This window comes from Mustelus asterias, chromosome 3 (assembly GCF_964213995.1).
Source record: "Mustelus asterias chromosome 3, sMusAst1.hap1.1, whole genome shotgun sequence".
Classification (NCBI taxonomy): Eukaryota; Metazoa; Chordata; class Chondrichthyes; order Carcharhiniformes; family Triakidae; genus Mustelus; species Mustelus asterias.
In genome coordinates, this window is record NC_135803.1 from 947,162 (window position 1) to 958,640 (window position 11,479).

Consider the following 11,479-nt stretch of genomic DNA (forward strand, 5'->3'; position numbering starts at 1 on the left):
TAGAATTTTTTATCAAGATGGAGAGTGACGTAGTTGATTCTGAGATTAGGGTGCTGGGTCTTAATAAAAGAAACTATGATGGTATGAGGAGTAAGTTTGTTATGATGGGTTGGGAAATGCTACTTAAAGTGATGAGGGTGGATCGGCAATGACAAACATTCAAGGAGCGTATGGATGAACTGCAACAATTGTTTATTCCTGTCTGGTGGAAAAATAGAACAGGAAAGGTGGCCAAACGATGAGTTAGAAGGGAAATTAGAGATAGTATTAGATCCAAGGAAGAGAGACACAAATTGGCCAGATAAAAACAACAGACCTGAGGATTGGGAGCAGTTTAGAATTCAGCAAAGAAGAACAAAGGAATTGATTAAGAAGGAAATGTATTACAAGAGTAAGCTTGCGGGAAACATAAAAACCGACTATAAAAGCTTCTATAGGTATGTGAAGAGGAAAGGATTGGTGAAGACAATTGTAGGTTTGTTACAGTCAGAAACAGGGTAACAGAAATGGGGTAAAAGAAGAGGAGCCATTACATTATTAGTTAAGAGGCAGTTGCTGCAGTAAGGAGAGATCATATCTTGGAGGGGGCATCAAATGAAGCTTTGTGGGTAACGCTTAGGAACAAAAAAGGGACAGCTACGTTGCTATGTGTTTATTATAGACCCCCAGATAGTCAGCAGGAAATTGGAGAGCAAATATGTGCACAATTCATGGAGAGGTGTAAAAATAAGAAGACAGTAATTATATTAGGTGATTTCAACTTGCCCAACATTAATCGAGATAGCCATCATGTTAAGGGCTTAGATGGAGTATAGTTCTTAAAATGTAAACAGGAAACCTTCTTAGGTCAAAATGTAGAGGAACCAACAAGGGAAGGAGCTGTGCTGGACCTAAATCTGGGGAATGAAGCCAGACAGGTGATTGATGTGCTGGTAGGAGAGCATTTTGGTGATCGCGACCTCAACATGGTTCAATTCAAATTTGTTATGGACTAAGAAATAGACAAGTTGCAGAAAAAGGTTTTGGATTGGAGGAGGGTAGATTTTAACAAAATTAGGCAGGATCTGGACAAGGTAGACTGGAACGTGTTACTTGTGGGGAAATCCACAGAAGAGCAGTCGGGCGTGTTCAAAGGTGAAATGGGGAGGGTACAGGCCCAACATGTTCCCGCTAGGGTAATAGGAAGGTGTAACAAACCCAGAGGACCATGGATGACCAGAGACATTCAGGATACAATAGGAAGGAAAAGAGAGGCTTTTAACAAGTATAAGGGGAGTAAGTCTGTGGAGGCATTAGTGGAGTACAGAAAGTGCAGGATGGAGCTTAAGAAATCAATTAGGAGAGCAAAGAGGGGACATGAGAAAGCTCTGGCTGGTTAAAGTAGGGAAAATCCTAAGATATTCTATAAGTATATCAATGGAAAGTGGATAGAACATAGAACATAGAAAGCCACAGCACAAATAACCAGAGAAAGAGTAGGGCCCAACAGGGACCAAGGGAGAAATCTGTGGATGGACCCAGAAGACATTGGTAGGGTGTTAAACAAACATTTCACATCTGTCTTCACCCATGAGAGTGAGGAGGTAGTTATGGAACTTGGGGAGAGAGACTGTGAGGCTACAGAGAAAATCATAGGGAGTGGCAAGGAGGTATTGGCGGGCTTAAAAGTGAACAAATCTCCAGGTCCGGATGAATTGTGTCCCAGGCTGTCGTGGGAGGCAAGGGAGGAAATTGCAGGGGCTCTGACCCAAATTTTAAATTCCTCCCTGGCCACCGGGGAGGTCATAATGTGGAGATGCCGGAGTTGGACTGGGGTAAGCACAGTAAGAAGTCTCACAACACCAGGTTAAAGTCCAACAGGTTTATTTGTTAGCACAAGCTTTCGGAGTCTCACTCCTTCTTCAGGTGAGTCAAGAGTTGTGTTCACAAACAGGATATACATAGACACAGAGTCAACTTACAAGACAATGCCCGGGGACTGATTGACGGCAGCTCTGGACCAATAGGAAGAGGGGGCGGGGCTGGAGGACCGAGCGGGAGTGGCTGGTCCTCCAACCAATCAGAGTGAATGAGGGGATGGCTGAACTGAGCCTGGAGCTCCCTTTGTCTGCACATGCGCCCAGCCGCACGTTCTCAAGATGGCGGTTGTTCACCCGGGCCCTGTCTCGGGGAAAAGCCCGAGCAGCTGTCACCATTTCAAATACCAAATTCGAGCTTCGTATTTGGGACCTGGGGCCTACATGAGATGTTTTATGAAGCCTCCAAGTCCACCCACCGGTACGATCTCTCATTCCTGATTTATCCGGCAGTATCTCCCAGGCTGATAATTTCCACAACTGCCGCAATCCTCAGCTGTGAAAACCACTGCGCATGCTCCAGATGACCGGGGAGGTACCAGAGGACTGGAGAACAGTTAATGTGGTCCCACTATTTAAGAAAGATTGTAGAGACAAGGCAGGGAACTACAGACCAGTGAGTCTCACGTCTGTGGTTGGGAAACTACTGGAGATGATTTTGAAAGAGCCAATCTATCTCCATTTGGAGAGGCAGCAGGGAAGAAGCTGTTCTTGAGTCGGTTGGTACGTGATCTCAGATTTTGTATCGTTTTCTTGACGGAAGAAGGTGGAAGAGAGAATGTCTGAGGTGCGTGGGGTCCTTAATTATGCTGGCTGCTTTGCCGAGGCAATGGGAAGTGTGGACAGAGTCAATGGATGGGAGGCTGGTTTGCGTGATGGATTGGGCTTCATTCACGACCTTTTGTAGTTTCTTGTGGTCTTGGGCAGAGCAGGAGCCATACCAAGCTGTGATACAACCAGAAAGAATGCTTTCTATTTGTAAAAGTTGGTGCAAGTTGTAGCTGACATGCCAAATTTCCTTAGTTTTCTGAGAAAGTAGGGGCATTGGTGGGCTTCCTTAACGATAGTGTTGGCATGGGGGAGACCAAGACAGGTTGTTGGTGATCTGGACACCTAAAAACTTGAAGCTCTCGACCCTTCCCACTTCGACAGGTGCAGGAAGGATGTTCCCAACGGCCAGGGTGTCCAAAACCAAAGGATACCGGGTAGACCATTTAAAACAAAGAACAAAGAAAAGTACAGCACAGGAACAGGCCTTTCGGCCCTCCAAGCCTGCACCGGCCATGCTGCCTGACTTAACTAAAACCCCCGACCCTTCTAGGGAACATATCCCTCTACTCCCATCCTATTCATGTATTTAGGACTGAGATGAGGAGAAATTTCTTCACCCAGAGGGTGGTGAGCCTGTGGAATTCAGTACCACAGAAAGTAGTTGAAACCAAAACATTGAATGTTTTCAAGAAGCAGTTAGATATAGCACATGGGGCTAAAGGGATCAAAGGATATGGGGGGAAAAGTGGGCTCAGGCTATTGATTTGGATGATCAGCCATGATCATGATGAATGGTAGAGCAGACCCGAAGGGCTGAAGGGCCTCCTCCTGTTCCTATTTTCGATGTTTCCATGAAGCAGTTGAAGATGGTTGGGCCTGGGACACTATCCTGAGGAACTCCTGCAGAGATGTCCTGGAGCTGAGATGATTGCCCTCCAATCACCTTCTTTTGTGCCAGGTATGATCCCAACCAGCGGAGAGTTTGCCCCCGATTCCCATTGACTCCAATTTTCCGAGGGCTCCTAGATGCCACGCTCGGTCAAATGCAGCCTTGATGTCAAGGGCTGTCACTCTCACCTCACCTCTGGAATTCAGATCTTTTGTCCAAGTTTGAACCAAGGTTGTAATGAGGTCAGGAGCTGAGTGACCCTGGCGGAACTCAAACTGGGCGTCACTGAGCAGGTGTTGCTTGATAGCACTGTCGATGACCCCTTCCATCACTTTACTGATGATCGAGAGTAGACTAATTGGGCGGTAATTGGCCGGGTTGGATTTGTCCTGCTTTTTGTGAACAGGACATACCTGGGCAATCTTCCACATTGTCGGGTACATGCCAGTGTTGTAGCTGTACCGGAACAGCTTGGCTCAGGGAGCAGCAAGTTCTGGAGCACAAGTCTCAGTACTTTTGCTGGAATGTTATCAGGGCCCATTGCCTTTGCAATATCCAGTGCCTTCAGCTGTTTCTTAATATCACATGGAGTCAATCGAACTGGCTGGAGACTGGCATCTGAGATGCTGGGGACCACTGGAGGAGGCTGAGATGGATCATCCACTCGGCACTTCTGGCTGAAGATTGCTGTGAATGCTTCAGCCTTATCTTTCACACTGATGTGCTGGGCTCCTCCATCATTGGGGCTGGGGATATTTGTGGAGCCTCCTCCTCCAGTGAGTTGTTTAATTGCCCACCTGCATTCACAGCTGGATGTGGCAGAACTGCAGAGCTTTTCCTATTGCTATCTCATAGAATCCTACAGTACAGAAGGAGGCCATTCGGCCCATCGAGTCTGCACTGACCATAATCCCACCCAGGCCCTATCCCCATAACCCTAGCTAGTGCCCCTGACACTAAGGGTCAATTTAGCATGGCCAATCCACCTAACCCGCACATCATTGGACATGGGAAGAAACTGGAGCACCTGGAGGAAACCCACGCAGACATGGGCAGAACGTGCAAACTCCACACAGACAGTGACCCAAGCCGGGAATTGAACCCGGGTCCTTAGCGCTGTGAGACAGCAGTGCTGACCACTTTTCCACCGTGCTGCCCGTACAGTTAATCTCCTTACCGTTAATTGGGAATAAACTTGTCATCCAAGCTCTAATGAAAGCTATACAATGGAATGATCACTGCTACATAGCTGTGAACTGAACCTTTGAAAACATCAGGAAACTTTCTGGGATATCTCAAAGCCCTATGAACATTTATCCTGGAAAGTCTCTAAGGACTCCTCCGCCTGATAGAAGTCACCAGGAGAAAGGGAGCCGTTAGCCATGGACAGCTTGCTGAGGGTCCTCTTGGTTTGCTGGGGGAATGGGAGGGGGATATGAGAGCAGGTCGAGCAGTATCAGCTGCTGCGAGAGAGAGAGAGAGAGACAGGAGTGTGAGGGAGACACCTTCCCCACTGTGGGTACAGGACATCTCTTCTCCTGGATCCATCCTCTATATATTAACCAACACGCTCCACACCTTCAGTGATAGAGGATGTAAAGTCACAGAAAGGACCCAGGAAAATTGTATCTAATGAGCACTGAGTGCTAAAACGTGTACACGAGAACAGAAGAACTCAGAGCAGGAGTAGGCAATTCAGCTCCTCGGGCCTGTCCCGCCATTCAATACCATCATGGCTGATCTTGCCTCGGCCTCATCTCCAACTTCCTGTCCGCTCCCCATAACCCTTCATCCCAGTACTAATTATAAACCTACCCATCTCCTTAAATTTATTCGGTGTTCCAGTGCCCACTGCACTCTGAGGTAGAGAATTCAGATTCACAACCTTTGAAGGAAGTAATTCCTCCTCATTTCTGTTTTGAATCTGCCACCCCTTCGTCTAAAACCAAGGCCTCTCATTCTAGAATGTTCCAACAAGGTGAAACATCTGCTCTGTGTCTACCCTGTCAATCCCCTATAGCATCTTGTACACATCAATTAGACCTTTTACTCTTCTAAACTCCAGCGAGTATCCTAAGCTGCTCAATCTCTCCATGCGCAAATCCTTCATTCCTGGAATCAATCTAGCAAAACTTAAAGTTTATTTACTTATTAGTTACAAGTAGGCTTACATTAACACTGCAATGAAGTTACTGTGAATATCTCCTAGTCACCACACTGCAGCACCTGTTCGGGTACACTGAGGATGAATTTAGCATGGCCAATTCAGCTAACCTGCACATCTTTGGAGTGTGGGAGAAAACCGGAGCATCCGGAGGAAATCCATGCAGACATGGGGAGAATGTGCAAACTCCACACAGACAGTGACCCAAGCTGGGAATTGAACCCAGGTCCCTGGCACTGTGAGACAGCAGTGCTAACCACTGTGCCACCGTGCCACCCCTTCTTTGAACTGCTTCTAATGCATTTACGTGCTTCCTCAAGTAAGGGGACCAAAATTGTGCGCAGTACTCCAGATGTGGTCTCACCAATGCTCTATATAGTTGCAACAGCACCTCCCTACTTTTATACTCTATTCCATCAGTCGTATTATTGAGTACAAGAGCAGGGAGGTAATGTTGGAGTTGTACAGAGGTTAGTTAGGCCACAGCTGGACAGGCTGGGATTGTTTTCTCTAAAGCAGAGAAGGCTGAGGGGGAAATGATTGAGGTGTATAAGATTATGAGGGATATGGACAGAGTGAGTAGGGAGCAGCTGTTCCTCGTCATTCCGGGGTCACTCAGGAGGGGGCATAGTTTTATGCTAACCTTTTCACTCAGAGGGTGGTGGGAATCTGGAATGCGCTGCCTGGGAAGATAGTGGAGGCCGGAAACCTTACAACCTTTAAAAAATATTTGGATGAGCACTTGAAACATCAAAACATTGAAGGATATGGAACAAGTGCTGGGAAATGGGATTAGTGTGACTTTAGTGATAGTTATTGCCGGTGCGGACTCAATGGGCCAAATGGCCTTTTCTGCACTGTATGATTCTATGACTCTGAATCTATGGAGTATTCCAGACAGTTTCTGTCTCCTTATCTAAGGAAGGATGAATGGATGGTTGGGCCAATATTCTTCATCTTTCCCTGTGATCTCAATAAGGGAATCTAAGGAACTGTCTGCGAGTTTACAGGGTTTACACAAACATAGGTGAGGCCACAAAGATCTTCAATGAAAAAAATAGATTACAGACAGATTTACAGACAGATCTGGACATAATGAGAGAATGTGCCCAAATCGGAAAGATATTTCTCAGTGCAGGTCAATGCAATGTCATGTACATGGGCAAGAGGCAACAGCTGCAGAAAGCTATGGGGATTAGGTGGGTAGGTAATTAGACATGGTCTATTAGGGCTGTAGGCATCTTTCTCTATTCGAGAGGGACAATTGGTTAAATAGTTTGTGGAGCACCATTATATACCAAGCAAGGTGCAGAGCAAGGAGGCAGATCCCACTTCTACCTCAGCCTGAACAGAATTGAACCCTGCACTATTGGGAACCACACACTAGACATAGAATCATAAAATTCCTACAATTGAGGAGGAGGCCATTTGGTCCATCGAGTCTGCACCAACAACAATCCCACCCAGGCCCTTTCCCCATAACCCCGCGTATTTACCCGTTAATCCCCCTGACACTAAGGAGATTATCATGGTCACTCAACCTAACATCCAGGTCAACTGAGTTAACTGGCTCCCGGTCATTATCATTACTTCCGTTTATAATTCACTGGAGATCCATGGCCAGTCCCATTAAGTTATCGATAAAGTAAATAGTGTTTGGATATATTGCCAATTACAAGAAGGGCCAATTTCATCATTGTGCAAGACCTTGTTAGACTTCAGCTAGAATACTGGGTCTAGTTTTGATCTGTTATGGAGGGTGAATTAGAATCCTGTGGATGATTCAGGAAGGGTTAGTATACTGACACTGGCTTTAAGTGTCCTTTGTTACCAGAATGGCCTTGCAAAACTGAAGCTTTCTGTTCAAGAAACACATAGACTTTGAGGATTCGAGAACCTTGAAGTCAGGATAATAGTGATGTGTCTAGGAGGATCACAGGACACAAGAATACATTACACAAACACAGAAGAAGCTTAGATGTGAGAAGATACTTCATTGAGCCGCTTGTTGATGACTGGTTTATGCAGTTAGTGCAGATTCCCTGCAACCAGGGAAGCTGGATGAGTTCCTGTATGGGTATTGAGGATGTATCTCCCAGTCACTGTGATCTCCTGGAGCTCCTTTGATTTCCTTCAGGATCAGGAAGGAATTTCCCAGAATGTTTTCCTAAGTTACCAACATCAATATCACTGGCATCAACTTTGGCATCACCAATACTGTCAAGATCTTCAACTTAACACCAGCAGTATTCTCACTGTCAGTATCACATGCATCAAAATCATTAAAATAATTATCATTGCACGCCCACCTCAACATTGGATCTAAATAACACCATCAGAATCAACAATGTCATTTCCAACATCAACAACATACACAGTACATGTAAAATACATGAAACACCTTAAATACAAAAAACTTGAAAAGGATGGATGATATCCATTAAGAAGCAGGAGCAAAATGTAGGAGTTAGTTGAAGTGATGGGAGATAGGAAAGTTGTGAAAAGGGGTGCATGAGGAGGCAGCTCCGAATGGCAAAGCCGGAAGAGTGAATGAATTTGGAATGGAAAGTAAACCAGTTGGAAAAATTGAGAATTAAAATAAAGATCTGGAGAGATTCAAGAATGAAGTGAGGGCCCAGAGGGATTTGAAAATGAGGATGTTGGTTCTGAAATGAATGAGTACGGTCAGGAATTGGGAATATTCCAGAGGGTCACTCCTCTGACTGACCAACACTTGCCCCCTGACTGACCCATTGCCCACTTTCTGAAGCCTATGGCAACCACCTAGTTCCAGAAGGCCTAGAGGCTGTGACCACCTTGTGGACATTCAGGCATGGCCATGGAGACCCAGCCTGCCAGTTGTGACAGAATCTTTTCCAAGTTTCAGGTGGTTGAGATTGGGTTACAAAGCAGGACCTTGAGAGCTTGGCCAATCTAGCTGGCAGATCAGTGATAACATAGGAGTCATGTCATCTGCAACATTGCAGGGAGAGACAGGTACTGTCTTTCCGTCATCCAATAGCAAAATGTGTGGACATCTTCACATTTCCAAGCTGTAGCAAGGAAGCAAAATGTGCAACTTTCAACAGTTCCATTGCAGAATGCTGGGGTCTTAAAACAAAGCCAACCAGACTGCCCTAAAACAGCCAGATCAAAAGCATGTAACTGTCAGCAAGTGGAATGCTGTGATTGCGAGTACTAGTCCCTCAAATACACAGTTTCTTTTATTTTGTTCATGGGTCAGCATTTATTACCCATCCCTGAGGGCAGTTAAGAGTGAACCACATTGCTGTGGGTCTGGAGTCACATGTAGGCCAGACCAGGTAAGAATGGCAGATTTCCTTCCCTAAAGGACATTTGTGAACCAGATGGGTTTTTACGACAGTTGACAAACAATTTCATGGTGATCAGTAGATTCTAAATTCCAGATTTTTATTGAATTCAAATTTCACCATCTGCTGTGGTGGGATTCGAACTCGGGTCCCCAGAGCATTACCCTGGGACTCTGGATTACTAGTCCAGTGCCATAACCACTACAGCACTGCCTCCCCATGCATGTGTGTGCAGATGCACACAAACACGCGGGCACATATTGGCACACATTCTCATATGGACACACACACAGCTGATGCTAAACGGCTAAGGCTGGGCAGGTAATGGGAGGCTGGTTACACTGACTAGAGCTGCAGGTGAAATGCTCAGCATTCTCGGGAGTGGAAGGATAAGCCCCAGATATTCCCAATTATTCCAAAACTCCTGTTTCTCTGTCCATATGTGCTGATCTTTGCTGAGAATGGGCTGGTCTCCTGAGACTGAATGCTGCGTGGATCTGAACACCCAGAGCCAAAGATCTGGGGTGGTCAGTTGGAGAGTTCCTGGGGACAAGCTCTACCCAGGAAGCCATCCCACAAATCCGGAATCGGGAAAGGTGAAGAGAATGACTCTAACAATGAGAATGACCCTTAGCCCCCTTGAGCCCAGTGAACCTACCAACTGACAGGAATGACATCTTCCAGCCTTGGTTATCCCCTGAGTCGTCGCTGTGGAAGAGAATCTGAACACTACTGCTGTTTGTATTGATCTTTCCCGGACTTTTATCCCCACAGAAAGGACCAAACTCCATCGATCCAGCTTTAATCTGCAGCACACAGACAGAAAACATGGAGGTAGAAACCTGAATTCCAAGCTTGGCTAAGAAGCCACAAGATGCTTTACAGATGCATTCCCAAAAAGAAAGAAATCAGCAGAAATATAACTGAAAGGTTACACAGGCCCTGCAATCACCCACATCAACCTTGGAATGCAATTTCACTGTCACTGATTCAGCTCCTCACTTCTCTCAATTTAAACGAAGTTGTGTCTTTGCGACACTGAATGCCGCACTGTCAAAGGGTCAGTACTGAGGGAGTGCCGCACTGTCAGAGGGTCAGTACTGAGGGAGTGCCGCACTGTCAGAGGGTCAGTACTGAGGGAGTGCCGCACTGTCAGAGGGTCAGTACTGAGGGAGTGCCGCACTGTCAGAGAGTCAGTACTGAGGGAGTGCCGCACTGTCAGAGGGTCAGTGCTGAGGGAGTGCCGCACTGTCAGAGGGTCAGTACTGAGGGAGTGCCGCACTGTCAGAGGGTCAGTACTGAGGGAGTGCCGCACTGTCAGAGAGTCAGTACTGAGGGAGTGCCGCACTGTCAGAGGGTCAGTGCTGAGGGAGTGCTGCACTGTCAGAGGGTCAGTGCTGAGGGAGTGCCGCACTGTCAGAGGGTCAGTACTGAGGGAGTGCCGCACTGTCAGAGGGTCAGTACTGAGGGAGTGCTGCACTGTCAGAGGGTCAGTACTGAGGGAGTGCCGCACTGTCAGAGGGTCAGTACTGAGGGAGCGCTGCACTGTCAGAGAGTCAGTATTGAGGGAGCGCTGCACTGTCAGAGGGTCAGTACTGAGGGAGTGCCGCACTGTGGGAGGCGCTGCATTAATATAAGCACCCAAATCCATAGAACATAGAACAGTACAGCACAGAACAGGCCCTTCGGCCCACGATGTTGTGCCGAGCTTTATCTGAAACCAAGATCAAGCTATCCCACTCCCTATCATCCTGTTGTGCTCCATGTGCCTATCCAATAACCGCTTAAATGTTCCTAAAGTGTCTGACTCCACTATCACTGCAGGCAGTCCATTCCACACCCCAACCACTCTCTGCGTAAAGAACCTACCTCTGATATCCTTCCTATATCTCCCACCACGAACCCTATACTTATGCCCCCTTGTAACAGCTCCATCCACCCGAGGAAATAGTCTTTCAACGTTCACTCTATCTATCCCCTTCATCATTTTATAAACCTCTATTAAGTCTCCCCTCAGCCTCCTCCGCTCCAGAGAGAACAGCCCTAGCTCCCTCAACCTTTCCTCATAAGACCTACCCTCCAAACCAGGCAGCATCCTGGTAAATCTCCTCTGCACTCTTTCCAGCACTTCCACATCCTTCTTATAGTGAGGTGACCAGAACTGCACACAATATTCCAAATGTGGTCTCACCAAGGTCCTGTACAGTTGCAGCATAACCCCACGCCTCTTAAACTCCAACCCCCTGTTAATAAAAGCTAACACACGATAGGCCTTCTTCACAGCTCTATCCACGTGAGTGGCAACCTTTAGAGATCTGTGGATATGGACCCCAAGATCTCTCTGTTCCTCCACAGTCTTCAGAACCCTACCTTTGACCCTGTAATCCACATTTAAATTAGTCCTACCAAAATTAATCATCTCACATTTATCAGGGTTAAACTCCATCTGCCATTTTTCAGCCCAGCT

The 11,479-nt window shown here is 46.7% G+C and overlaps 1 protein-coding gene across 3 annotated transcripts in view; it reads right to left on the bottom strand.

Moving 5' to 3' along the window:
- Positions 1-11,479, bottom strand: part of masp1 (MBL associated serine protease 1) — a 250,250-nt gene that overhangs the window by 134,388 nt on the left and 104,383 nt on the right. For all 3 annotated transcript variants that reach the window (XM_078204208.1, XM_078204214.1, XM_078204221.1), the window contains exon 6: positions 9,671-9,818. In XM_078204208.1, coding sequence (XP_078060334.1) covers positions 9,671-9,818 — 148 coding nt within the window. The remainder of the gene's footprint in view (positions 1-9,670; positions 9,819-11,479) is intronic.